The following is a 27,059-nucleotide window of genomic DNA, read 5'->3' as shown; positions in this document are numbered from 1 at the left end:
AGATTTCTGCTCATCAGTGTGGATGTTAAAGTAGTCCCTCCTTACTAATGTCTTTGCTCAGGATGGACTCATGCTCTCGGGTGAAGAAGGAAAATGGCGCCTGCTGAAGGAGGCTCTACCAAGACTGGAAGGGCTGAAAGCCGAGTCCAGTATCCTTTGTCTCTGTCAAGTTCCTCTAAAGCCAGTGGACACCGAATCTCTATGAGAACTTCTTGTAATTGTCTGCTGTTCATATTTCATGTAACTGATAAGACAAGCATCAAGTAATGAGAGTTTAGTTGCTTAATGAAACATGATACTGTAACTCGACTGTCTTAAGTTAGGTCGTAAGTAAGATCGAATTACTTTGGTGCTGATCAGATTAGATCAGAACTTCATGTACTGATGTACAAATGATGATGGTGGTGGCTTCACTGGTTGGTTGGCAGCTCCGAGTAATTAAGAGTCTAATTAAAAGTGGATTGAGATTCTGTGCTTTCATCACCATAAAGCTGGCGTAACCATTTTCATCATAAAACAACACAAAGGAGGGAGAGAGACAAACATCAGATAGTTTATATCATTCAGCGCAGAGAAGTAAACTAATTTATGCAATGTTGTTTTCATAAATCCTTAAGATTTCCCTGAGGAGTCTGTAGCTTTAATCATATTTTCGGGGATGCAGGATAAATGTTACTTTTCCTTAATTCACCTTCCAGATTGGGAAATGCTGTTGGAGAGCAGTAGGCATCTGTTATCAAGCGTTGGTGGTGAAATTCCTGAGGAAAATCTATACAAGCTCAGAATTACAGACATGGCTTTAGATGCTTCAGTTCACCTGGGACGCTGGGAGGAAGCTATGAGTTACGGGGTGACGACACTTCCAGCATACAGGTGAGTCACTGTGTGCCTGTTTCTGTTTGGCTCAGGCAGTACACTGTCAAGGAAACTAAACAATCTGCGTTTCACCCATGAATGACTAATATGTCATCAGATGTAAAGAAAGAAAGAAAGAAATCAGTTCCCTATATTTGTGTATGTGTGCCTGGATTCAGGGCGTTTATCAGACCTGGTTTTAGGATAAGCATAAAGTCTGAGTGCATTCAAAGTGCTGTTCACTGAGATGAGGGAGGATTGCATAACCTTACCAGTATAAATTAGTACAGAGATATGGGTTTATTTAACCGTCCTGATGCCTTTTATAGTCATCTCAAAACTTCTGGATTGTGTTTAATTTTAGTATAGATCAATCTTTACTGTTTTTAATACTAAGAAAGCGAGTCGGAGAGTGTTCAATTGCTACCATGGGGATTAGGGAAGATTAAGTTACTTGATGTAGTCCTAGACTTTAGTAGATATTATCATCCATCCATCCATTTTCTGCAGCCTATCTGAGTCTGGGTCATGGCAGCAGCAGTCTGAAAGTAGAAAGGCCCAGATCTCTCTCTTTAGTCACCTCCGTCAACTCTTCTGGGGGGGACACTGAAGCGTTCCCAAGCCAACTGAGAGACATAATCTCTCCAGCGTGTCTTGAATTTGCCCCGGGGCCCCTTCCCAGTTGGACATGTCAGAAACACCTCACTTGGGAGGCGTCATGAAGGCATCGCAGTCGGATGTCTGAATCACCTCAAGTGGTTCCTTTCAGTATGAGGAGTAGTGGCTCTACTCTGACCCTCTCACAAATGACTCTCACAGAGCTCCTCATCCTGTCCTTATGAGTGAACCTAGACACCTTTCAGAGAAAACTTACTTTTGCAGCTTGGCTTAGCCATCTTATTCTTTTGGTCACTACCCACAGCTCATAGCCATAGATGAGGGTAGAAATGTACACAGACCAGTAAATCTTCAGCTTTGCTTTCAAACTCAGTTTTCCTTTTCTCTTTTTATCATAACACTTCCTGTTGTATTTGTTGGTTTTTAATATCAGGCTAGTCTGTCTTGTAAAGAGAATTTTGATGTCATGGTAAAATAAATGTTAACTAAAAATGAATAAATATAATACTCAAAGAGGTGGATGAGAGAACCCAAATGTCCAAAGAAACCTATCTTTAACCTGCCAGCTCTTCTTCAAACTCTGCATGATCTCTGTGCCCGTGCAGCCATGTGAGAATAGGGCAGGTAATTGGCATCTTCCTGCAGGAGTCTGTGTGTGATGCAGACTCCTGCTGTGTGCTGCATGTGAGATTTCAGACAAGGTCCTGAGCTGAGTCTCACAACATTGTGCTGATCATATATGAACAGGTATGATAGTGTGTTAGGTTAACATAAAATTGATGTTTTTTTGGTTTTATTTCTTAGTTTTTCTGCACTGAATTTCCTTTTGTTATTTTCTTGAAGCAGAGATTAAAGATTATTAGATTTAGTTAGCAATTTAGCAAGCTCGCATAATAAAACACATCACAGTGAAAATGTCCGAGTTTATCACTGCAGCAGGAAGATCAATGCATATTTTTTTACCATCATAATTAAATATTCAAAACATGGGAAAATCACCACAATGACAACCCTTGAGTTACTGGTTTTCTGATCTTCGCATTTTATTCCATTGTGTTGCTAATTCAAAAATGAAAGACCACAGTCTCGATCAAAAGTTTAAGACCACTTAAAAAATGGCAAAAAATCATATTTTGTATGGTTAACAAGGTTCCAAGTAGAGCTTCAACATGCAACAAGAAGAAATGGGAGTGAGACAAAAAAAAAATTTGAGCATGCAATTTATTGAAAACAACGCTTAAACTGAAACACCTGATCAAAAGTGTAGGACCTCATGCTTTTAAAAGGCCAAATCTGTGCAAAAATGAGGATTCATTGTCATTTTCTGTCAGGCAGTCACACTGTCATGACGTTCTGATGGCAAAAGCAAAAAAAACGTTCCCTTTTTGAACGTGGTCAGGTTGTTGAACTGCATAAGCAGGGTCTCTCGCAAAGTGCCATCGCTGCCGAGCTGGACGCAGTAAGACAGTCATTTGGAATTTGTTAAATGATCCAGAGGGTTATGGAACAAAAAAGTCAAGTGGAAGACCCCAAAAAACTTTCACCAGCACTGAGCCAGAGGATCCAATTGGCTGTCCATCAAGACACTGGACAATCCTCAACCCAAATTAAGGCCATTACTGGTGCTGACTGCAGCGCCATAAACATCAGACGGCATCTGAGACTGAAGTGATGTTTTCAATGCACCACGGTGGAGGGGGCGCCATAATGGTCTGAGGTGCTTTTTCCTTGGAACAATGGAGCTTCAGGAGGTGCAGGGGCGTCAAACGGTGGCTGGCTATGTCCAGATGTTGCAGAGAGCATCCTTCATGACTGAGGGCCCTCGTCTATGTGGTAACGACTGCAGGTTTTTCAACAGGACAACAGGACAATGGTACAGTACACAATACCTGCAGGACAGGGGACTTCTTCCAGGAGAATAACATCACTCTTTTGGGTCATCCTGCATGTTCCCCTGATCTAAATCCAATTGAGAACTTTTGGGGATGGATGGCAAGGGAAGTTTACAGGTTACAGGTTTCTTTGGAGGTGTGGTCCTAAACTTTTGATCAGCTGTAAAACAGCCTGTTTCAGTTGAAGCGTTGATTTCAATAACTTGCATGCTCAAAAAATGTTTTTTCTCACTCCCATTTCTTCTTGTTGCATGTTGAAACCATGCAAAATATGATTTTTTTTGCCATTTTTCAAGTGAGCTTAAACTTTTGTTGTGAAAATGAATCTTATTTTCAGCTTTGCATGCAGGCAAATGTGCTTAAAACAAATAATTTGTAAGATCAGAGCAAAATGTTTATGCCATTCATAGAAAAATTTAAATCTAAACTGAGATTTCTGTATATGCAGGTAATCACCCTCAAATCTGGGAATGCAATGTGATGTCTAAACCAACAGGGCAACTGTTAAGTCCTCAAATATTTTTATCTAATAAGTACAGCATTTTTAATTAATAAAAGAGTAAAAACCCTAAGTGAATCAAGTAAACGCAATGAACAAGGGAAAAAATAGTGAAATGATGGTGAGAGAGTTGGATTCCAAATCCAAAAATCTTTAAATCTACGTCTGAATTTACAGTAAATTGCATCAACAGTTCCCAGCTTCGATTGTCCAACCATCACTCTGTCTCTTCTTTTTTTGCAGTTCAGTTTGTACAAACTCAACATTATACCTACGCACTTCAGCAAGTGTGTGTGTGTGTGTTTGTGTCAGTATGTGTGAGAGAGATGCAGAGAAAGAAAGACTAATTGATCTTGTGTGAAGGGCAGCGCTCTACTGGGATAGCTGTGCTCACACACACACACGCTCCCGCAACAGCATATCCACAGGAGAGAAACGGCAACGGCCTATAAATAAATAAGCAGACACAGGGCAGCAGAAAGAAAGAGATGGTGATGTGTACAAGGGGATGGAGAGAACTGCTGTAAAACGTGTGTCAAAGAATCAAAGACAAAGCCAGTGAGAGGGGTGGGTGCGGGGGCTTTAGGCTCTGTATAAAAGATATAAGCAGGAAATTTATGAAAAATGAGAGGTGGGGTGGGGGGGCTGCAGGGTGATCAACAGCTTGACAGAAGAGAGAGGAGGGAAAAAAGATCTGCAGAAATGATGGAAATAAAACATGAGTGATGGGATCACAAGGAAAAGAAGAGTAAAGGTAACGTACAGGAAGGGAAGGGTTAAAAACAGGTATAATGAATGAAATGGACACGGACGAGTGAAAATGTTGAAAGAAAAAAAGAGTGGAAGGAATTCAGGAGAAAAAAGTGAGAAGTGAGTGGGAGGAGGATCCTCCATATTCATCTCCTATCTTCCTCTGGGCTCTTCAGATGCAAGAAAGATAGCTGCAGGAGTTCTTGATCATTCCATTTCTCCTGTCCTTCCCCTCATTCTGTATTCCTTTTTTCTTTCACACTCTCCCACTGCAGGTCTTTTCAGAGTTACTCTATTCAGTTTGTGATATATGGAGAAGGTTTTCCCTGCGAATAATGCTCACCTGCTGCAGGCTGTGCACACCAGGCCTATTGAACCCCTTCTGTACTGCACATATTTTACTGCTATAGATATGCACACACACACATACCCAGATTATTCTGTTCACGAATGCATCCAGATATCTTTCTTTCAGTAGATGCTCTGATGACTTTTTATGCATAAAGTAAAGCAAAAAGCATCTCTGGACACATTTTGTAGCTTAGTGTTGTTTCTCCATTTCTTAAACACAAGTACTGACAATCTTCTCAGACCTACAGGTCAGCACGAATGTGGAATAATAGCATCAGCTTGATACTTCCTTTTTTACATCATTCAGTTTTTGATTTTCAAATGCCCAGACCTTTTTTCTCTGTCTGTATTTGCATTAACATTCAGCAGTATCACAGGGACAAATCTCTTGCATAAGATTTCTGCATCAGCAGTGGCCTTGATGGACCAGCCAAGTGCACCCGCGGTGTCAGTCTTTATGAGTCCTGCTGTCAGCGTATGAAATTGAAGTTTGTTTAAAATGTTGCAGACAAATGAGACTAGCAGACAGCGTAGATTTGTCTAAAAACCACAAACTGGTTTAATATAATATTTAATGAAAGGCTACTTTTATAAATACCTAATCCAATGAGAAGATGTTGGTCGTTCTAACCTATAGGCAAAGTTACAAGGTGAATAAAGTAACTGAAGAAATGTGTTTCTGTGGATAATTTAGACTTTTCTCAGATTGTTTACTCTTTTCGATAAGGCTGCTTGTAGCTATGCAGCTTGGATCGAAGGATCCTGTGCAGGCATCACTTAGCTTTAAGCAAACCAGAAAGGTTAGAAGTCAGTGTTATCGATCGCTGTGGTCCTGTTGTCTGCTAGCTTACGAGACTCGGGCAAAGACCTTCTTTAGATGCAGTAGTTAATTGGTGACTTTGTCTGCAAAGACGGCTGACTAACTGTGATTTAAATGTTCTTTGTCTTGCATAGTTGTTGCAATTTCCCTTAAATGTACAACTGAAATTACTGTTGCATTTGACAAAAAACAAAAACGCAATTAAGCTAAATACTTGCAGCAAATCTGACCTTCTCCTTCAGTTACTTCTACTTAGTAAGATAATCTTTGTTTCCCTCTCACAAACAGCAGGCCGTGGATCTTTTTGTTCCAAACAAGTGCCTCATTAGTTCCACTGCATTTGCCTGGAAATGCTACACTTTTCCACAACTATTAATTTCTTCTTCTCACTGCCTCTCGTATGCATAGCCGAGAGCTATAGCTTTGTAACTAGCTCCGTATGACTATGAGACCGTATTTCTCTTCAATTTACTCTTCCGAGAAGAAAAAAAAATAGGGGATAAATCAGGAGACAGCAAATTAATTAAATTACTCTAATTGCTTTGCGGTTCTATACTTGGATTGTGGGCTTGATGTGTGTGTTTGTATGTCGTGGAAGTCAGAATCACTGGCTTGGTGATTAAACCAATATTGTAACTTATTATTCATGGGCTACTAATTTTGTTGGTTTATTCTTTGAACTTTCTGTTTAATAATTCAATTTTAACCAGAGGATAAGGGGCCACCTCTTTAATTGGTTGGCTTGTCAGTTGATAGTTTAGTTTGGCTTTGAGGTTCAAACAAATGGGCTGTTAGCATTGTGGGTAAAAAGTGGTGAAAAATTAGGAAACTATAGAGTTTGAAATGACTCCAGCTGTGGCCACTACATGGAAATTCATTTTGGATTTCTCTTTATTACCAGAACAGATTTTATTGTTAAACAAGAGTGGAAAACTTAGCCGGGGGAAGCTGCTGCCCATAAAGAAATAATTAAGAGTAATGCCCGGTTAACATCAGGTGCTGTTTCTATTATAGCGCGTATTGAATCCCCTTCTGGTGTCTTTACTCTGGAGAGAAGTGAAAACTGGCAAATATGCCGGGTCGAACAGGGTGAAGTGGATTTGTATCGACCTTATCTTTGTGTGCGCACGCTCATACATTAATGCCGATGCGCGTGTGCATTCATGTATATGTGTTTACTCACAGCTCTTTTTGTTTGTTTGTCAGAGACGGAGAAGTGGAGGAAATGGAGAAGGGCTCGAGCTTTATCGGTGCACAGTTCTTTAAAATATGTAATCAAGAGAAAGGAGGACAGAACAAATAAATAGAAGGAAGATTAAAGAGGGCTGCAGAGGTAGAGTGCAGAAGAGAAATGAATGGAGAGCAGCCGAAGAGGGCGGGAAACAGCTGAACAACATTGGCAACTTTAATCCCTGCAGCTAGCGGGGTAAAAAGCACAAATATAAACGGGGAGAAGCAGAGGAAGGAGATGTGAAGCGGGAAAAAGGAATGAGAGATTAGAGGAGGGGGATGGAAAAGAAAGGAGAATAAAGGGAAAGAAGAGCCGGGTAAATGAGTGTTTGAGAACTCCAGTGTTTGCCAACAACAAAGCTGTTTTCCTAACAGTCCCTAGTGTGTATTTATCTTTATAGGATGAGCAATGTCCCAGTTCAGCATGTGTGTGTGTGAACTTTCACTGTAACACATGTATTTGTAAACATTAACAGTCAGTGTCATGCACACATATCAATAAGCAGTCAAGCTCATCCATTTTTACGCATATGTGCATCTAAATCCATTTGCTCCACAGATACGAATTATAATTAAATGCATTTAGAGGAAAAAGAAGAAATCCCTCTAATTAATTTGACAGCACATTTTCTTATTTGCAGATCTTGCATTAAATATGTCCATGTAGAACGCAAAACAAGAGTGTGTTTTTTAATGTTTAATAGGCCCTGTGTTTATTTTAAAACAGCTGCTGCTGTTAGATGGATTTTATTAGTTTTGCATTGAAGTACACCAGAGTTGCTGAGCTGTGTGTGTCTGTGTGTGTGTCTCTGTGAGAGATGTGGGAGTCTCTTGATGTCAAAATCATTGATTGGCTTGATGACAGCTCTGAATCTGTCACTGCTGATACACAAACTGCGTCGTTTTCTGTCACTGGAACGTTCCCTTCTAGAGACAGAAGGACTGAAAGGTGGTAATTTGTCTCCTTGGCTGTGTGTATTTTTATGCAGGCAGCAACATTGGGTTTTGAATGGCACATTACTTGTTATTACCCATCTACTCTCTTTAATTTCTTACCTTTTTTGTTGAATTATCTTTGCTTTACACTGCATGACCTCAGATGTGATGTGCCGTCATTTCTAGTTAACAGTATAATAAACTGTGCATTTCCCGTATAACAGCACACATATGTGCTGGTAAAGATCTACAGAGAAGGTAACAAGGAGTTGCACTGTGTCTTTGTAGGGTGCCAAGAGAGAAACTGTGGGACTACCTGGGGAAGTTAGGAGGGGTAGAGAACTATGTGAGGGTGAGGACATGAAATCAGTGATAGAGAGTCTGGAGAGGTGGGCAGAAAAGGAATGAAAGTCAATAGAAGGAAGACAATAAATATATGGGGTCAGTCATCCAAACAGGTGAACAGTGGATAGCAAAGAGGAAGAAGAGAGTGCAGGTAGGGAGTGATCAGAATGGAGAGACAGAGGACACTGACGATGGAGCTACCAAGCAGGAGGAAGAGGAAGACTTAAGAGGTTCATGGATGTAGTGAAGGAGGACATGGAGACGGTTGGTGTGACAGAAGAAGATGATAGGGTGAGATGGAGGACGATGATCCACTGTGGCGAACCGTAAGGGAAGGAGCTGAAACAAGAAGGAGAAGAGGACTGCCAGTAGACTCTATACTGCCTCAGATTTAAAGACAGGGGCTGTGATGTAATTACTGTGTACGGATTAGTAAGCTAATATTTCACATCACTCCCTCATCACAAGTTCCCATCCTAGCTCATGAGTTATGCTTGTGTTCTTTCTCTTCTTTTTTTCTTTTGTACTTGTCCTCCTGTGTTTCCTCTTCCTTCCTTCTGTTTTTGCCTTATTGTCCTCCAACTGTGTGTCTCTCTCTCTTTCAGTGGCTAATCACCTTCATACCTCACGCTGAGTGTTCCAGTGTCCTCTCTCTTGTCTGGCAGCTCCCTCTTGTTTTGTTTGTCCTGTCTGACTGATCAGCTGTGATCAGACCTTCCTTACGAACATCTGCATTTGCGTCGGCATGATGCATTTGAGTCCTCACTTAGGGTGTACCCCTCTCTGATAAATGGAATGAGATTATAGTAACGTGCAACTTTAATGCATTACCTTGCAGCGGATTGAAATTTGGACATATATATGCATTAGTATCAGTGTTTTTTATGCTTTTATCGTTAATGCCAAATAGAGTAAATAAGTATAAGCTTTGACATACAAGCGTGCAAAAAAACATATTTAGTCACACTTGTGTATTCAAGGAAGTATAGTCAAACAAACATGGAGGCAAGCTTTTTGCACACTTGTAGAAACTCTAAATATTCTACTTTTCCCCCCTTGCTGTTCTTTTTCTCACTCATGCATACTTGTTTATGCATTACACATGCACTGAGACACTAACAGGAAAAGCAGATTTTCTTAGTCTTGTTTGTGGCTCTTGCTGTTTGGTTCCATGCTGTGAATGTCAGTGGATTGCCTCAGACTTTAGAAATCAAACTGATGAATTAAAGGAAACCCTTAATGTTATATCATGTATGTCCCTGCTGATAAATGAAGTTGATTTAACCTCATTATGTAGTGACTGATTTCTTTTAAGTGACTTGTGAAACAATTAAGTAGCTGGTCTTGCATAAGTTTGTCTACATGGGATATTATAGCATACAAATGTGTATGCTATTGTTTCCCGACTTCCATTTCAGTTTCAATGTGTATATTTAAAAAGTATGACCAAGGAGTGGGCACCACACTGGTTAACGTCCCTGGAAATGCTTAGATGCTAGACAGGAAATTGGGGATGATTGATGAACCTAGGATGTAGCAGGCGTAATGTGAGCTTTATCATGATTGGGCAGCGATGAACTAATTATTTACTCTTTGTACCGATATTGGAAGAGCCATGTGAGTTTGTGCATCCAGTGTACATGTTTTCTATAAACTGGCAGAGGGCTTGTGAACATGTCCCTCAGGGTTTCCTGCGCAGGACTCTGCTGTTGATTTAACCCAGCCAGCCATCCACATCCAGGGGCAGAGCGGTTTTATGAATACTAATTCTCTGTTTAGTATTGCAGCCATTTTTTGCATAAGAAGAAGCATTAACTGCTCCCGTAAGAGCAGTGTGGAGCATTTTCAAGCAAAAATAGAATAGATAGAATAAATGTAAAGGAAAATTACAGTGCAAATGATACCAGAAGAACAACACCCTGAAAGAAATGAAAACAATAATGGAACTTTTCACTTGTTGTGGTGAAATCTAATTACATGTACATGTTGTCTTTCTTCCTAAAGACAGTACTACCCCGATCCCCATCCAGTCCATGGGATACAGCTGATGAGAGTTGGAAAGCTGCAGCATTACCTGGAAAACATCGAAGATGCTTTGGACACATTCAAACAGGTTTGAAGGACTAAATATCAACAAGGACATTTTTTACATTTTAAACTTTATTATTAGCTAATAGAACAAGTCTGGAGACATGTCTTTGTACCAGGTCATGTTAGTCTTAAGCCCTCGAAATGAAGGCAACGGGACTTCTTTTACGAACCAAAAACGAAGACCAGTTGCCTTCATGTCAGGCACCTAAGATCGTGTGGAGACATGTAACAGCAGAGATGATCAGGCAGGATTAAAAACATCTTTGGTTAGTTTTACAATAATCTCTAAAGTACTTAATCTTTAAGTAAAATGTCATGAAAACAGTTACTTTCAGTTTCCTTTATAGAATAGATTGTGTAGCATTATGTGATGATCCCGTTTCATTACATCACCATACAAGATTGTTCTGGTACTAACAGGGAAGAAAGCTAGTTATGCTTATGTCTCCTATTCCAGGCTTATGGAATCGTAAAGTTCACCCATGGTGAAGATCACCCATTGACGACCGAACTAACGATGAAGATGAAGGAATGTCACAGTGAGATGGATCATCATTCCTCCAGCAGACGCTAAGACGAAGGCGAAAGAAACGTCTTCATGTAACTGATTTCACTGCCTTACGTTCTTTTTATTCATCAACCTGAATAAACGGATTTGTTATTTTGCCATCCATACCTGACCTTTATTGTCTCAACAGTCTTAAAGTAAGGAACTGTTGTTAAAACAGCTCCAGCAACACTTCAGGCTCCTCTTTATACTTTCTCGTGGCAAATAAAACCTTTTTAGCTTTGGTTTGGTGCAGTTTTACGTTAATCGCTTTCATAAATTCTAGCCATAAAACATCTCATTAATGATATCCAAGAACCTGCTTTTCCCAGAATTCCATGAAACGCCAGTGATATTTCTGCAGTTTTGTAGCCAGCCTGTTATCCTGTTTAAATTAGGTTTATGGAAACATTTAAGCACAATTAATCCCATTAATCCTAAAGTTTATGCGTCCTGTCCTTGTTTGAGAACTGGAGAGGAAGAAGCAGAGGGAGGGAGGAAAGCCCCTGTTGGCCCCAGTCTCCTCTGTAATCTGTAGATTCCATTGTGATGAGTGATCCTAGGGTGTGTGTGTGTGTGTTGGTTTAGTAAAGTACATACATCACCCTCTGTGCATTTCCATCACACATACTTCCCATGTTAATCCCTGTTTTTGTTTCTCTGCACACACACACAGTTTTCCCATGTTAATCCCAAAATTCTGCCATATGCAAACTGATGACACTATGTCCTAGGGGCGTGTGTGCACGAATGGGTGTTTTTCTGCCATCTTTCTCAGTCTTCTCAAAAAACTGAGCTGATTTTTTTCCTTTTGGCTCAAAATATTTTTTGTAATTATAGAAAAAAAAAACTGTAGAAACGAGGTATCAACAGATTATTTTTCAACTTTGAAGAGAGAAACGATGCAAGCTTACTGTGTTTCAAAGACTGAGTGGACCCTAGTGGAGTGAATGGCCTGTGGGAGCCGTCTGTGCTGCTGCACCACTCCTACCTACATTACTCACTTCATTGGTTTTGTTGCTTTCAGTCCTTCACTCGCTCACTTTTCCCATATAACATCCATCAAATGAGATTTAGTGTTTCTTAGCTATAACCTCCTGTCTCTCCCTCTCTGTCACTCACTGTCTCTCTTCCCCATTTATATCTCTCTCTCTCCAAAGGCTTTCAAATGAAATTCTCTATTTGCCGGAGTCTCTCTTTCTCTTTCACTGCACGTCTCTGCAGGCAACCTGACCACACAGAAATAAAGAACACCAAATGTTTTTTTCTTTCTTTCACCACCTCAATTCATTCCCCCCTCTACCATTTACTCAGCCCCATTTTTTAATTTTCACATTTTCATTCTCATTTTCAGAGACACTCTATGTCACTGTTCCTCCCCCTGCACTACCTCACCTTTACTGTCACCTTACTCGCTATCTGCTAATATTATTCATTTCCTCTCGCTCCATCTTAATAACTCTCCTCTCCATAATTTACCTTTTCTTAAAGATACAAAAGTCAGAAGTTTTCCTACCAGAACTGTGGGATTTGTGTCTTATTTGGTTTTGGCTCACTGATGTTTGCTTTTACTCACTTTTGCTTCAGTACTTGATTATATTTAGGTAATTAAAAGCAAAAAAACCAAGCATTAACCTTGCAGCAAAATGATGCTTACCCAGTGTGTTTAAATGAAAGACCAAGAGGTCCTTTAAGTGTCCACATGTGACAAGTTAGTAGTCACATGTAATTTGGCGATGCTAGCAGCTTTGCCAAAATACAGTATTTGAGGCTGTGAGGATGAGAACGCTGTGGCTTTTTCAGTCCTTTGATTTAAGAGCAGACTTAAATCAAAGGACTGTGAAGCTTAATAGTAACTACCATTACTGCAGTCACCTGAAAACACTTAAACCTGTTCTCTGCATGTTGACTAAAAGTTGCACACTTGCTTTTTGAGGATTTTTAGCTATGCTAGAGTCACTATTCTTGCATTCATTGGTTCCCAATTTCTTAGGCTGTGTGTACACTCCACAAAAACCTAAGAGCTACAGCTCAGAGTCGACAGGCCTCAGTTAGCATGTTAAGTTCACGATAGTAAAATTAAAGACTGAACAGGTGTCACTTGTTTGGAAGGTTTGCCACAAGAAAGGTTCTTCTCTCTAAAAACAACAAAAAAAACATGGCCAGTTTTTGTAAGATTATAATTAATTAACAAACCACTTCTACAACAATGTGCTTAGATGAGACCAAAGTGGACATGCTGATGGACATAATTCAACGCACTCTTATCAGCTGTCAAGCACGGTGGGCTTATGTTGCAGCTACAAGAGTTGTAGTATTGAGTTGAGCTCTTCTGCAGTTATCTCATAGTATTAGTTACAAATCACCTAAAGGATCCTTCTTTTGCTACACTTTTAAAATACAGTACAGTGTAATCTTATATTGAATAATTTCACCTACTTTATTTCTCTTGTACAGTTTTGGTGCTTCTTCTTGTCACTCCTCTCTTCTTGGATAAAAAGCAGTCCTGTACTCGTCTTCTTTCTCACTTGTCTTCCTTTCTTCTTGCATTTCCCCCTTTGCTACCTTTATTCTTCTCTCGTCTCTAATTTATTATTTCTCCTCGCTCCCATTCCTGCCTTCTCCTCCTTCCTGTTCCCTGCCGTGCACTGATGATCAAAGCAGGCTCAACAGGGCATTACTGTATGTCACAGAAAAGCTGCCTACAGGGTACTCAAGGTCCACATTTACACATGCTCTGGAAACTAAATGATATTTTTGAGTTGTCCCAGTCCCTTGTTTATGTAAATCTAACAGCCCAATGCAATAACGTACAATGTTACGTGTTCCATGTTACATCATTTAAATTTCTGATGAGTTTGAGTCGTAATGCAAAAGATTTTTAGTTCATCAGAAGTGAAACAGCACGCCTTCTGGACATCTGCACACTACTTCGTCTATTCTGTGTGCAAAGAATGAAGCATCAGGTGTGAAACTCTTTTAATACATTCCTTTATTTACATCCCTCCATCTTTTTCTTCCGTCTTTACCATATGTCAGACCAGATTTCACAAAAACGGTAAATCTGCAGTGGACAATATGAGCACAGCGAGACTCCTGTGCACCATTTGTTCCACATTTACACTGATAATGTGTTGTTTTAAATAGAATTACTGAGGGTATTTAGCATGAATATGTCTCACAACTGGCATTTTTATCAAGAGACTGGAACAGAAAAGTGATTTTTTTATTTTTAGTTATCCAGAGATCTTCAAACAACTGACCCTGTGTCTTACAACTGAGCAAAGCAGAAGTTGACTCCTAATGCTAATGATAACATCTGTTTTTGGTAAATGTGGTCTGACCCGGACTTTAACACACAATGCTCCCTAAGATGCCTTGTATGAGATTTACAGATAGCACATTATAATTCTTAAATGTGTCTACAAAATATGCACCAGCACAGCATATTTGTCAGTTTATTCCATAGATCATGTGATGCTTATGTTGTGCAGAGTGACTTTGCAGATGGAAATCTGTGAATAACTTGATTTAAAACACCCCGCTATTCTTTTAGCTGTAATAGTTTCTAGCAATTTTTGATTATTACTACAATAATAAAGGGATATCCCATTAGATTTGGCAGTAACATATCAAGGAAGAAACCTCCCACATAGCATCTTAAAAAGGATAGTTCAATACAAGCCATTAGCTCATTTAGAGGTTAGATTTCCCAAAACACTCGCTGCTAATTACACAGGGCTGCAGTTCATAAGACACAGACGTTTCTCTTAAAGCAACACAGCTGCCTTCATACTGGAAGGCTTCTGATTTGCATGTAATCAACTAGCATCCCTGTTCTGCATGTGAATGTTTGGGGAACCAAACCCATTGAAATCCTCAAGAGGAACAACAGGAGCAAATGAAACCAACAACAAAAAAAATATCTAAAATAAAAATGATGGCATATATGCTATGTGCACAGTATATATATTTATATATGACATGGGCTCAGCAAAGTATGTACAGTTATTTTTCTTTTTCATCAATGCATAGTAACTTTGTAAGATCATGAGGTGTACGTAAATAAGAACATTAAGTAGCAACTCAAATAAATAAACTTTCATTCATGACTTGCACAATGAACACGGGGATAAAAACAGGAAATGATCAGAGATGCTCTTAAAAAACAAAAAAAGCCTCTCAAGTTTGTCAAAAGCGTCTTGCTCTCAGGGGTAATTTCTCACTAGATTATCTCTTGGCTATCCCCGCCAGTATGCACTACATGAAATCATTAGCTGATTCAGATCCACGTGAAGATAAAAACTTCACTGAATTAACTGTATTTTCTGTTTCAGCGACAGCACGTTCTGGTTTTTTGCTCTTAGTGGAGGAAAAAATCAGCACTACAACGCTTTTGACAAATTACACCAATACGGTGACATCATTTCCACTGCTCTCATGTCGCTCTCCCATAATGCTCTCTGCTCGACAACAACAGACACGATGACAGTGATGTAGAAGAAGCATTTGAAAGGCGTTGTTTTGTGTTTCAGGGGGAAATGGACTCTTTCGTATATTTATATTTGTACAAACATTTAGATCATAAGTATCTCAAGCACCATAGATAATAATACTAACAAATCTTAGGAGTTGCTATCCATCCAAAAAGTGGAACCAGGCAGAGATCTATGTCTTAAGCTCGTCTCCTCCCTTTTTAATTAGGTTCCTTTAATTTTTTTTATATAATTTAATTGTCCTTTACAATATAGGGGATATTAAAAGTGTTTAAACACCCTATAGCTGTAGTCCCAAAATATTGATTAAATCTACTACCTTGTTTCATTATAATTAAATGTTAAACACAGTATATTGACGCACCTGCGTGTCCCTCACAATTTATCTATAAATATGTCTTCAGATTTCGATTATCCTGCTCAATGCTACTATCGTACATAGTCTCTACATGGTCCCATTGCACTCAAATAAAAAAAGGATACCTTATTATAAAACACACACAATGACAAATCATTCAGTTTCTTTTAGAATAGAGCAGAACAACACAGATACGAATAACAGACAGACTGCCTGTGAGTCAGGCAGGGAGTCAGTCGTTGGTTGTATTTAACACCAGATCAGAGAGAAGTGTTTTCACCTCTACTACCTTCTGACATTTCATAGCTTTGTGAACATTAAAAATTTCTATCGAGGGAAACATCGTGTATGAATGCCCCGGAGGGCCAAGAGTCACATGTGCTCCGTTTGTGAGTAAAGCCAAAGTAAAAACGACACCACAGGATACCAGATTCAGTGTTTTTGTTTAAACACACATAACTTTGTGTCCGGGAAAAATGTTTAATGCTTTTAACTTTAGGTTTTTGGTCCTTCCAAGTTTAATTAAGTTAATCTGTAGTTTTCCTTTAAAGGGGACCTATTATGCTTTTCCTGTTGGGAATAAGTACGAAGAACTAAAATGGTGTTTCACAGAGGATCAACTGAGAGCACTTCACTGAGGCCCAGTATAAAATAAATAAGGATTATTTTGATCTGTTGCTCATGCAAAGCGGCTCCTGTGGAGTCCGAGAGTAAAAATAAAGAGCATAACAGGTCCACTTTAACGTTGTTTCTCTGATCTCTAATCAATGTACCAAAGACCATACATTGAAACACACATTATTAGTTTGTTTATCATATAGTGAAACACTGACCCACAGTAAAACATCACATTTAGAAAAGAAAATGAAAACTGCTTCCAAGGACACTGATCTTTTCTGGATGTTTCTATACTAGCACCATACTTACTTGTACACAAATTTAGAGAGAAGGAGACTTGGTCTTGGTATTGTTGAAATGTTCACAAGGCACTTCTAAATCGTTTCCTTCGTCCTCTTGTCATTCTCTCTCGGTTAGTCTCTTTTAGTCGCTGCACAACAATACCAGGCCACTCTGTAGTCAGCACTCCGTATTTACAGCCAAAGGCTTTTAACCATGTAAAAAATGTTCTTCCAAAATGTGTTAGATGTGAAATTATTCTTCTCTTGCACTTCAACTTCAGCTTTCTCCTTCTTAAAAAATGGCAGTTTTTGTTCAGCTATAGCCTTTTTTTTTGCTCTCGGTACATTCTTTCAAAGTTTGACTCACTGCGTGTCACTGCGGTCCAATTATTTTGTTCTCTGGTTACTTGGTTTGACATGTCTTTTTAGACTCTCATACACTATTTGGGCAGCCATATTTTCTCTGATTGAAAGTAGCCCGTCCATTAGATAGTTTCTGAGGTTGTTTCCAAGCCCCAGCAAACAAATCTACAAATCTTGTCTGTTTTTCTGTTAATTTTTCTCCGTAAATCTTCTTTTGATTTTTCCGGCCACCTGGCCTTCTGCTTACTCACATCTGGACAAGACGCTGGAATAATATGCAGGATCATGCGGTCGGTCTATTCCTGTGTTCATCCTTCCAACTGTCGAGCTGCAGTTAAAGATTTTCTAAATGTGTTTGATTAGTCAGGGGAATGGTCTAGACATTGACATCGTCGAGGCCACTTCTCCGCCTCCATCTGTCTACTGATGCCTTGAGGACACATCAAAGCAGGTGATCATCATAAGATGGGCTTTGCAGAAGTTGACTCTGGTCTCCAGTTTGTCTGTCACTGTTTCCAGAGCCTCCAAATACTCCAATGAGTCCACTTCATAGGCCTGCTGCAGCTCAACTGGACACAAATAGAAAGGTGGAGAAAATACATCATTCCTTGATAAAGTGCTGTTGAATGTGGGTTTAATAATTAAAAAGGTGCCACTGGTTATATTTTACATGTTATTGTTAAAATGGAATAATGATAAATGTCATAATAATAATTTATAACAATTATGATTTAAGAAAAAAGAAGGCGGCCGATGAGTTAATCATCACTCTCTCTACACCGGTCACTGTTGTGAGCACCTCAGACTCCAACATCATAGCTGTAATGGGCTTGATATCAAACAGTGATGGCATTGCCTGCTGGTCTCAGATTATCGAATAATGTAAAGAGAAAAACTTCCAGCTAAATCCCTGCAAGTCCAAGGACCTCATAATGGACTTTACGAGAGAGTAGCAGAGGAAATTTGGCCCTCTCTGCATATTTGGGGCCCATGTGAAGAGGGTAGATAACTTTAAACACGGTAGTGTTTACATCACAAAGGACCTGTCATGGTCCTGACACATGAAATCCCTGGTGAAGAAAGCCCATCAGCACCTATAGCATCTCAGGTACCTAAGAGACTTTAAACTCCCACTCAGGGTGCACAGGAACTTCTACACCTGCATCTTGAGTGGGAATATCAACACCTGGATGGTTAGTTGCACCAAGCAGGTGGTCTGTTAGCTGAGAGAATCTTCAAGACCACCCTCCCCCATCTGTGGGACAGCGTAGAATAAGATCTCAGAGGATCAATAGGAACTCCAGCCCTTCTTTTATGGTTGCATGATTCATTATGTTGGTTGCACTTTTATTTCATATACAGCCCAATAGGTACATAACTGAATAATTAAGTCTGATGTAGCCTATTGCTACTTATGTAAAATCTGCATTATTATCCAAGAACTGTTACGATTAGGATTCACATCACAATTCACACATAAATCAGAGATTTATCCATTTTTTCATACCCGAGTTTGTTTGTACTTTGCAAAAAATGTACAAAAAGTGCCTCTGACCATTTATTCAAAGAAATGACAGCTAGCTATCTTAGCGAATTTAAACACAGCTGTATTAAATCACTACTACTTATTGATAATTATTATTATTATTAAATGTGTTTTCTTAAAAAGAAGATTAGGGCATGGCAGCATGCTGATTGTATGCAAAAGCCTGTTTAGATGATTCTGATTTACTAAATTGTACAGTAGTAAGAAAATGTCCTTACAGTGCAATTGAGGGCAATTAAGCCACACCCTTACAAATAAACACAACAAAGCAAAACATTATTTCGTATCGTGAAAGTTTGCCCCATCAGATGCATCAATCTGCAACAACACAATCCTTCCCACAAATGCATTTGTGTCTATTGAAGTAAAATCTATAATGCCCAGTCACTTCATATTTTAATAATGAAATGACAGAATGTATTTGTCTGAAGAATGAACCAGCAGTCATGTAGCACAGCATTAGTAATTAACATGAGTCATATAAAATATAAAAATATGCATCATAACTTAAACATAATAGACTTATTTATTTCAGAATAATCCTCCACTAAAATCCTAAACAGTTTCTAACCTCCTTTGCTCTCTCACACACAGACCTGTATTCCCTGATGTGTCAGAGGTCCACACTTACACTCAGTGGTCCACTTGTGTGGCTCCAGCATCAAGTACTGTTTGGTTTGTTCCAGTTCTTTCTTGAGACACTGGTACTTGGCTCTGACTTCACTGATTCGCTGCTGGCGGTGCTCCAACAGACGAAGCTTGGCACTGACATACACCACCTCCTGACACACAGAGAAGGCAGACAGATAGACACGGATTTTATTTAGCTTTATTTTTTCAGAGGAGCGTGTTGTGAAACACAGGTGGGTCTCCTTCAGCAGCAGCACGCTTAAAATTCACACAGTTAAATACATTCGCACCTCATCGTCTCCCACTGTGGCTGCAGCTGAGCGCCTTCGGACACTGAGCAGCTTTCACTGGAACACGATTGTGGCTTTCTTAAGGTTGCTGCAGGGAAAATCTATATTTCATGCTTTTTCTCCATTTCTCTTTTCCAGTGCTCACAGTGCTCTCTCCTCTGATCACATAAAGGTTTAACAGTGGAAACCCCCCCAAAACCTGCATTCATTTACAACAATTTCCTAAGTTTAACAATTTTATTCTGCAAAGTCCTCAGAATTTAGAATCATTTTTTTAAGTAAGCCAAGATATGTAGATTTATTTAAAAAGTTCACTGTTCACACAGAACTAAATGCTAATGTTGAGCTATTCATGTTCTGAAAATCCTTGCTGTTGTATTTTTTAAAACCTTTTGGTTTCTTTCCACACTGTCACAACAACACAAATCCTTTTTCATCCATTGCCCAACCACCAGCTTCCTCTTCTGGGTTTCCATTAGCAGCAGTGTCCAACACTTATTGTTTTTTTAATGTGCTTCACCATCATTATTCATCAAATCAGTGTCACTGGAATCAAGAGCAATAGCCATCTTGCACTTCTGCTCTCCTTCACTCTTCTAAAGACATCCATTCATCCTTCCCCTTCAGTCAACCATAATAAATCCTAAAAGTTTTTTGCTATTTTCTTCTTCCTCCCTCTTTTACACGTGCTTCCTAGTCAGCCTCCTACATAACTGTAGTCCGGTGGGAACTAGATATTTTTAAAATGTGTCGAAATGAAGCTCTGAACACCGCATGTACAAATATCAAGTGGCAACAACCATCGTAACCGAGGATTGCTGAGTGGTGGCTCCAAAAACACTCCCAGTATCAACTTCCATTACAAATTCAATTAAATGTTCTAGTCACTCTGGTGTCATTAGTTCACTCTTCCTAATCAGTGTATTAGTGGCTATTTTTAGGCTTTAGAGAGAGAATGAGAGATACTGTTTGGATGAGGCAAGCCGGAAGTAAAGCTGGAATCCAAGAACCTGTTTTAGTTGAGAACTGGTGCCAAATTGTCTGGTTCATCTGAATAATAAATCACTTCCTGACATGGTTGATCTCATTACTGAGGTTTCAGCAGAACCAAGTCCGATTTAGCCTGTTTTTCTACTCTGATTCTACCCTGTATTCAGAGTCAGTCATAATAAAGTGCTACGTTAATGCTGGAAAGGAGGAACTGACAACCAATGAGATCTGTAGGCAGAACTGATAATGGCATTGACAACAATAAAATCTTGCTTAGATTATGATATGTTGTAATAACGTTTAATTTTCTTTTGTCCTCACTTGCTGGTGGTGTATGCAGAACTTTTCCATAGATGGTTTTGCTTTTCATCAGCGTGTCTTAATCAGTTTTGGGTTCACTGTAATTTTGTCCTGTTCTTTGAAAGTAATACCAGTAGACCCTCAGGGGATTCCACTATCCAAGAAAGTGAAAATATATTTTCTTTATGGTTTTAAATCTTAATGCACAAACTGTCACATTAAGTAAACTGCTTTAAATGTAACTCGTCTGTTAGCTTCTAGCTACACTCGCCTCCTCCACCCTGCTAATATTTGGAGCCTCGCCTGGCTCCAAGGAGACAAGATAGCACCAGACATTAACATTATTCTCTAGGCTTCAGTTTAGCTCTAATGCAAACTCACTGAGTGATATTATCAATATCCATCTTTACATACGCCACATGTTCCTTTACTAAAATGATATGCTGCTTCCTAAATTTGAAGTTTTGTTTTCCTGCAAACTGCCCAATAACAACGCACCCTGTGATGACACATATATGCCTGAATTTTTTACCTTTTGCCCATCACCCATTTAGGTTTTTGCTCAAGGACGTGTTGACATACGGGCAGGAAGAGATAAGGATCAAATTTCCAACCCTGCAATTTGTTGACCTGCTCCACCACTTGACCTACAACAGCTGTGCAGCTCAGGTGTCTTTCCTCCCTCCTCCCTCTCACCTTGCTCCCTCCTTTGTCCTTCCTTTTCTGCAGCCGTTCAACATCATCTATCTCGTACACCTTGATCTCAAAGGTTTCTGTTGTTGCGGTCACTGCCCGGAGGTTTGAGGGTGCAGGTGGCCCAAGTGGCCCGTCGACCCAGCATGCACCAGGGCTGGAGGAGGAGGAAGACGAGGACGTGATGGCTTGTTTGGAGGAACGGTGAGAAGGCGATGATGAAGAGGAGTCCAAGGTTAGTGCTGGGATCAGACGTCGACGCTGGAGACCTAAAAGAACAAATAAAAAGAAGATTACAGAAAGACTGTTACACACTGATGACAGGAATAGTGAAGTTTTGAGCTAAGACGATAAACTGTTCATATGAACGGCAGAATAAAAAGTGTCTTTTAATTCTAATTGAAGAAATATCGCATGTTTGGAGTTATATACATTCTACTTTTTGGTGCATTTTATATAGCATTGAAGTGCCAGGTTATAGAGTGCAAAAAAAGCTGAATATGTTTAAAAAATAACTGATCTGAGCCGATCTGATGCAGTTTTTTCCTAAATATACAAAGTGCCAAAGAATTTTTCAACTCTGCTTGTTTTATCTCATTCATATGCTTAGTTTGCTTGCAGTGCGTTTTACTCTCAAGATCACCATTAGTTTAGCTCCATAATCCTCAAACAGTGCATCAGTCCCTAGTGGTGTGGCACAGAGCCACCACAGGTGGGGTGTGGATGAACAGAAGAAAAATGCTAAATGAAACTAAGCTAAATGAAAATGGGAAAAACAAATACTGATATTATAGTGCTGAACTTTATTATTCACTAAAATAATTCTAGGGTGTAGTAATACCCAAAAGTGATGAGGTTCAAACCAACTATCAGAATGGGGACAAAGGAGGTCTGAAGTGACTCAGTGAGATCCTGCCAGATGTACTGGTCCTACCTAAGTCTAAGGAGCTGGGAAAGGAAAAAAAAAGTCTGGACTTCTTTAAGTTGCTTGAAGACGTTTCACCTCTCATCCGAGAAGTTTCTTCAGTTCTAAGGTCAAATGGTGGGGAGTCCCAGATTTAAGCCCTGTGGGAGTATTCCCCCAAGAGGGACACAAGGTGCATTGTTATTGGGCAGTTTGCAGGAAAACAAAACTTCACATTTAGGAAGCAGCATATCATTTTAGTAAAGGAACATGTGGCATATGCAATGATGGATATTTGTCCCTCTTGGTGGGATACCCCCACAGGGCTTAAATCTGGGACTCTCCACCATTTGACCCTAGAACTGAAGAAGCTTCTCGGATGAGAGGTGAAACGTCTTCAAGCAACTTAAAGAAATCCAGACGCCTTTTTCTTTCCAAACTTCTTAGACTACGATGACCTGGATGACTGAGAACCTTTAATGGTCCTACTGGAGTTTTCCCATACAACTATCTCTAGAGTTTATAGATAATGGTCAAAAAAACCCAGAACCCACAGAGAAGAGAATAACTGAACTGCTTTGAGCTAATAAGAACGCAGTAACTCAAATAACCAGTTGTTATAACCAATGTATCCAGAAGTGCATGTCCAAATGCACATGTCAAATCCTGAAGCAGATGGCAGAAAACCACACCGGGTGCTACTTCTGTCAGCTAAGAACGGAAAACTGAGGCTGTAAATCACCCAGACTCACAGAAATCGGGCAATAGAAGATCAGAAAACTGCTGCTGGGTCAGAGTTTGGTGTGAACAACATGAAAGCATAGATCCTTCCTGCGGTGCATCAATGGTTCAAGCTGCTGGTGGTAGTGACAGCACCCATTTAGTATAACTTAAATGACACAGCCTACCTGACTATTGTAGCTGACCATGTTTATCCCTTTATGATCACACTGTACACTTCTTCTAATAGCTGATTCCAGCAGGATATCACACTACAAAGTTAAAATCATCTTTAATGCGTTTCCTGAACACAACAATGAATTTAGTGTAGTCAAGCACCCTTCACGTACACCAGATCTCAAGCTAATTTGTGACGATATCATGTCAATATGAATTAAAATCTGTGAGGAATGTTTCCAGGACCTTGTTGACTCTTCGTCATGAAGAATTAAAAAGCTCTGAAGGCAAAGACAGGCCCAACCCTGTACTAACAATGTGAAACTACAGCAATGAAATGACCAATATTCACCCTCGGGGTCTTCAGACATAGCTAAATGGTAAATGGCCTGTATTTATATAGCGCTTTACTAGTCCCTAAGGACCCCGAAGCGCTTTACATATCCAGTCATCCACCCATTCACACACACATTCACACACTGGTGATGGCAAGCTACATTGTAGCCACAGCCACCCTGGGGCGCACTGACAGAGGCGAGGCTGCCTGACACTGGCGCCACCGGGCCCTCTGACCACCACCAGTAGGCAACGGGTGAAGTGTCTTGCCCAAGGACACAACGACCGAGACTGTCCAAGCCGGGGCTCGAACCGGCAACCTTCCGATTACAAGGCGACCTCCCAACTCATATTTGACACATTCTTACATTTCTGTTAAATCATATTTGTTGTGTAGCAATGAAGAAAAAAAACTGGGAGACATTACTGGAACTATTTTATAGTACAGCAGTTTAGCTACAAGCTTTAGTCTTACATTGAACTGCAATATATCTGACATCTCTCTGCTAAGAAAAAAGACATCTTTCCAAATTTCAGATTCTTCCTTGAACGCAATAATAACCCCTTAAGTGTCGGTTCACTCAGTGGGCATACCTTTCTTGTTTTGCACAGACATGATCGGTGGGAGTGGGGAGGAAGACAGATAAAAGACTCACTGGAGAGAGACATAAAGGAGGGGACAAAAGAAAACTGTCGCGCGAGACAGAATGTGAAATTGATAATGGAGAAGTGAAGTGAGATAAATAAAAAAGCAGGTAGAGCTCATAGATAATAGCAGCGGGTCAGTCTCTAATCTAACCACTGCGCAACACTGAACACACGTGCGCTTTGCATGGAAATTTCCAGACATGTCAACAGGAATGAGAGTTATCAGATTCACCAGAAAGTCAGTGATAAGGTATGTGTGAGAGAGGGGAGAGGAAGTGCTGATTTTAATAAGGTTGCAGCTGTCTTTTGGTCTCGAAGCAGCGCATAAAGGTCAAGCAGAGACATTTGTATTTCATTAGGAAGCAGCATAGAACGGGACAGAGAAAGATTGAGTCTGCGGGGAGAGGAAGATGCGAGGGAAGCGAGCTGGATGAATGACAGAGAGATGGGGTGAATACGTGGAATATGAGGAGAGAGGTAAGCACATGAATCCAGCCTAATGAAAATCAAGGATAAAAAGAGAGACTCAGCTGGAGATGTAATTAACATTTCAGCTGGATATTGCCTCGGTCCTTTATACACATGCTCTTTCTGCCATTTTATTATTAAGAGTATAATCAGTTTTCTATCACCGGGGCTCAACTGTATCAATCGTTCCTCGCTTACTGGCTTCACCTTGATTCACAACAAACACAGAATAATCCTTCACACCTTTGTGTCATCTTGTGGCACTGTCGTGGCTCTTTGATCCACAGAATCGGTTGTGGTGAAAGCAAAATGAGAGTAAACCCGGAATTTACGCTGCATGGCAGGAGGTGAGACTGCTTCCCGCACACTTGGATGGAAAGGCTAATTCCCTTTCGAATCAATAATTAGACACACACTGGAAGGAGCTGCCTCTCTTCAATCTGATTTTTTATGCACATATCAATCCTCATGCTTAACCAATAGACAGTAATTTGGCAGGCACATTAGCAAGCTCTCTGTGTTCTGTTCTGGTGAATATATATTCATTACAGCCTACACCAGCAGATTCCCTTTTACCATTTCACAGATGACTGGTCAGGGTCACCTTACCTTACCCAGCACCTCCTGTAGCCACAGCTTTCTTCACATTTCCCTTAACTGTTCGCTTCTTTTGTTACAGTGCTTTTCAACATCACAAAGGTGTCTATTTCTATTTCCAGCACTTCTATGTTACTGTTGTTTTGAAAAATATATGATCAAAATTTCACGCCTAAAAATTTGTTTGTAAAAGTTAATATGGTAAAAGTGGGCAAGCATCACACATTGAGGATACATTGAATAGAAATGGTACAGATGTTGGATATATATTTATTCATGTAATTATAAAAACTAGCCATCTGGGTGGTTTTAGCGCAGGGTGTATTTAATTTCATGTTTTTAACGCTTGTGCTTGTGCCAGCTTAATTAGGAGTGCTAAGACACTTCGACTTGTTCAGAAGAAATTACCACTAGTTATGTTGAGGAAAATCCTAAATTTGCCTTCCTATAAAGAATAGCAAGCGGATTATCAGGTTTTAGTTGAGGGGTGAAGATGTTTATAAAACGCGATTTTGAAAATTTGTGTCGTGACCTGTGTTGCTCCTGCTCTTCTTGCTGCTTCTGGAGCTCCGTCGGGAGGAGGTGGTGGCTGAGCTGTGCTCACTGAGGGAGTCCTGAGCAGAGGAGGTACTTCCTGTGTTCTCACTGCTGTCTCTCAGCATGCTCTCATACCCACTGCTGCCTCCACTGTGGTAAAACAAAGCCGTCTTCCCCATTGCCGGAGGGAGCTCACCACTCAACACACTGCTGTTAGAGGCATTATGAGATCACAGTTAGAGATGAAGCAAAATACAGAAAAAATACATGTTTTATTTTGTGAAATTTAAGTTTCAAATTCCTCAGAGCCCTAAAGCTTGTACCTGTTGTCACTAGCATGGCCGCTACTGCAGCGGTGTGGTTTTCTGGGAGCTGTAATCTTGCTGTAGGGAGAAGGCAGTGTTTGTACCACTGCTGCCCTCTCCTCTCCCAGGCTATCTCCCCCACCGCCTCCTGCTCCACCTCCTCCTCCACTGAGAACAAGGAAATAGGAAGCAGTAAATAACTTCGAACAGATTATTATCTGAATGAACTTAAATGTCACTTTGCCTTACAGTTTGCACCTTACACTATCACGACTTGCCAAAGTTACTCTTGCATAATATATGGATCTAATCTTGCATTTTATATTAGCTGTCCTATGAATAAATGAAAAATGCTTCCATAGGAACCACTAAATAGGTGTACAGTATATGTAAATATACTTTTATGATATAAAACTAACAAACCTTGTCCCTCTTTCCTCTGTTGGATCTGTGCCTCCTCCCTGAACATGACTCCTGGAACGGGAGCCAGCACTCCCCTGGAGTAGCTCTGAGATTCGACCGTTAACAGCTCGGAGAGGAAGCTTAGCAGCCAGACTTCCCCCTCGACTTCGACTCAGAGACTGGGTAGACCAGGACCCAGGGGCAGGTCCCTGCTGCTGCACAGGGGCCGGGACTGAACTCTGGGGCTAAAAAGACAAGTAAAGTTGTTTAGGTGGATGGAAGGAGAAATGTAAGCCAACATCCTTTAATTACTTTAAAGCAGCAATCCCAGTCCATGTGGGCCGGTTTCCCTGCAGGTTTTAGATGTGTCCTTGATCCATCACAGCTAATTTAAATGGATAAATTACCTTCTCAACATGTCTTGAAGTTCTCCAGAGGCCTGGTAATGAACTTATCATGTGATTCA

At 40.1% G+C, this 27,059-nt stretch overlaps 2 protein-coding genes across 4 annotated transcripts in view; one reads left to right on the top strand and one right to left on the bottom strand.

Moving 5' to 3' along the window:
- smyd3 (SET and MYND domain containing 3) overlaps positions 1-11,056 on the top strand; it is a 105,517-nt gene extending 94,461 nt beyond the window's left edge. Inside the window, exons 9-12 of the mRNA XM_004539505.2 lie at positions 62-149; positions 699-873; positions 10,301-10,409; positions 10,845-11,056. Coding sequence (XP_004539562.2) covers positions 62-149; positions 699-873; positions 10,301-10,409; positions 10,845-10,961 — 489 coding nt within the window. The 3' untranslated portion in view covers positions 10,962-11,056. The remainder of the gene's footprint in view (positions 1-61; positions 150-698; positions 874-10,300; positions 10,410-10,844) is intronic.
- Positions 11,057-13,908: 2,852 nt separating this feature from the next.
- kif26ba (kinesin family member 26Ba) overlaps positions 13,909-27,059 on the bottom strand; it is a 101,045-nt gene continuing 87,894 nt past the window's right edge. For all 3 annotated transcript variants that reach the window (XM_076881918.1, XM_076881926.1, XM_076881932.1), the window contains 6 exons: positions 26,615-26,838; positions 26,210-26,359; positions 25,882-26,096; positions 21,503-21,768; positions 19,228-19,378; positions 13,909-17,619 (listed from right to left, as the gene is read on the bottom strand). In XM_076881918.1, the coding sequence (XP_076738033.1) occupies positions 17,471-17,619; positions 19,228-19,378; positions 21,503-21,768; positions 25,882-26,096; positions 26,210-26,359; positions 26,615-26,838 (1,155 nt within the window). In that variant the 3' untranslated portion in view covers positions 13,909-17,470. The remainder of the gene's footprint in view (positions 17,620-19,227; positions 19,379-21,502; positions 21,769-25,881; positions 26,097-26,209; positions 26,360-26,614; positions 26,839-27,059) is intronic.

Source organism: Maylandia zebra, linkage group LG1 (genome assembly GCF_041146795.1).
Source record: "Maylandia zebra isolate NMK-2024a linkage group LG1, Mzebra_GT3a, whole genome shotgun sequence".
Taxonomy (NCBI): Eukaryota; Metazoa; Chordata; class Actinopteri; order Cichliformes; family Cichlidae; genus Maylandia; species Maylandia zebra.
Note: the sequence above shows the minus strand (reverse complement) of the source record. Positions and strands in the feature narration are given on the sequence as shown.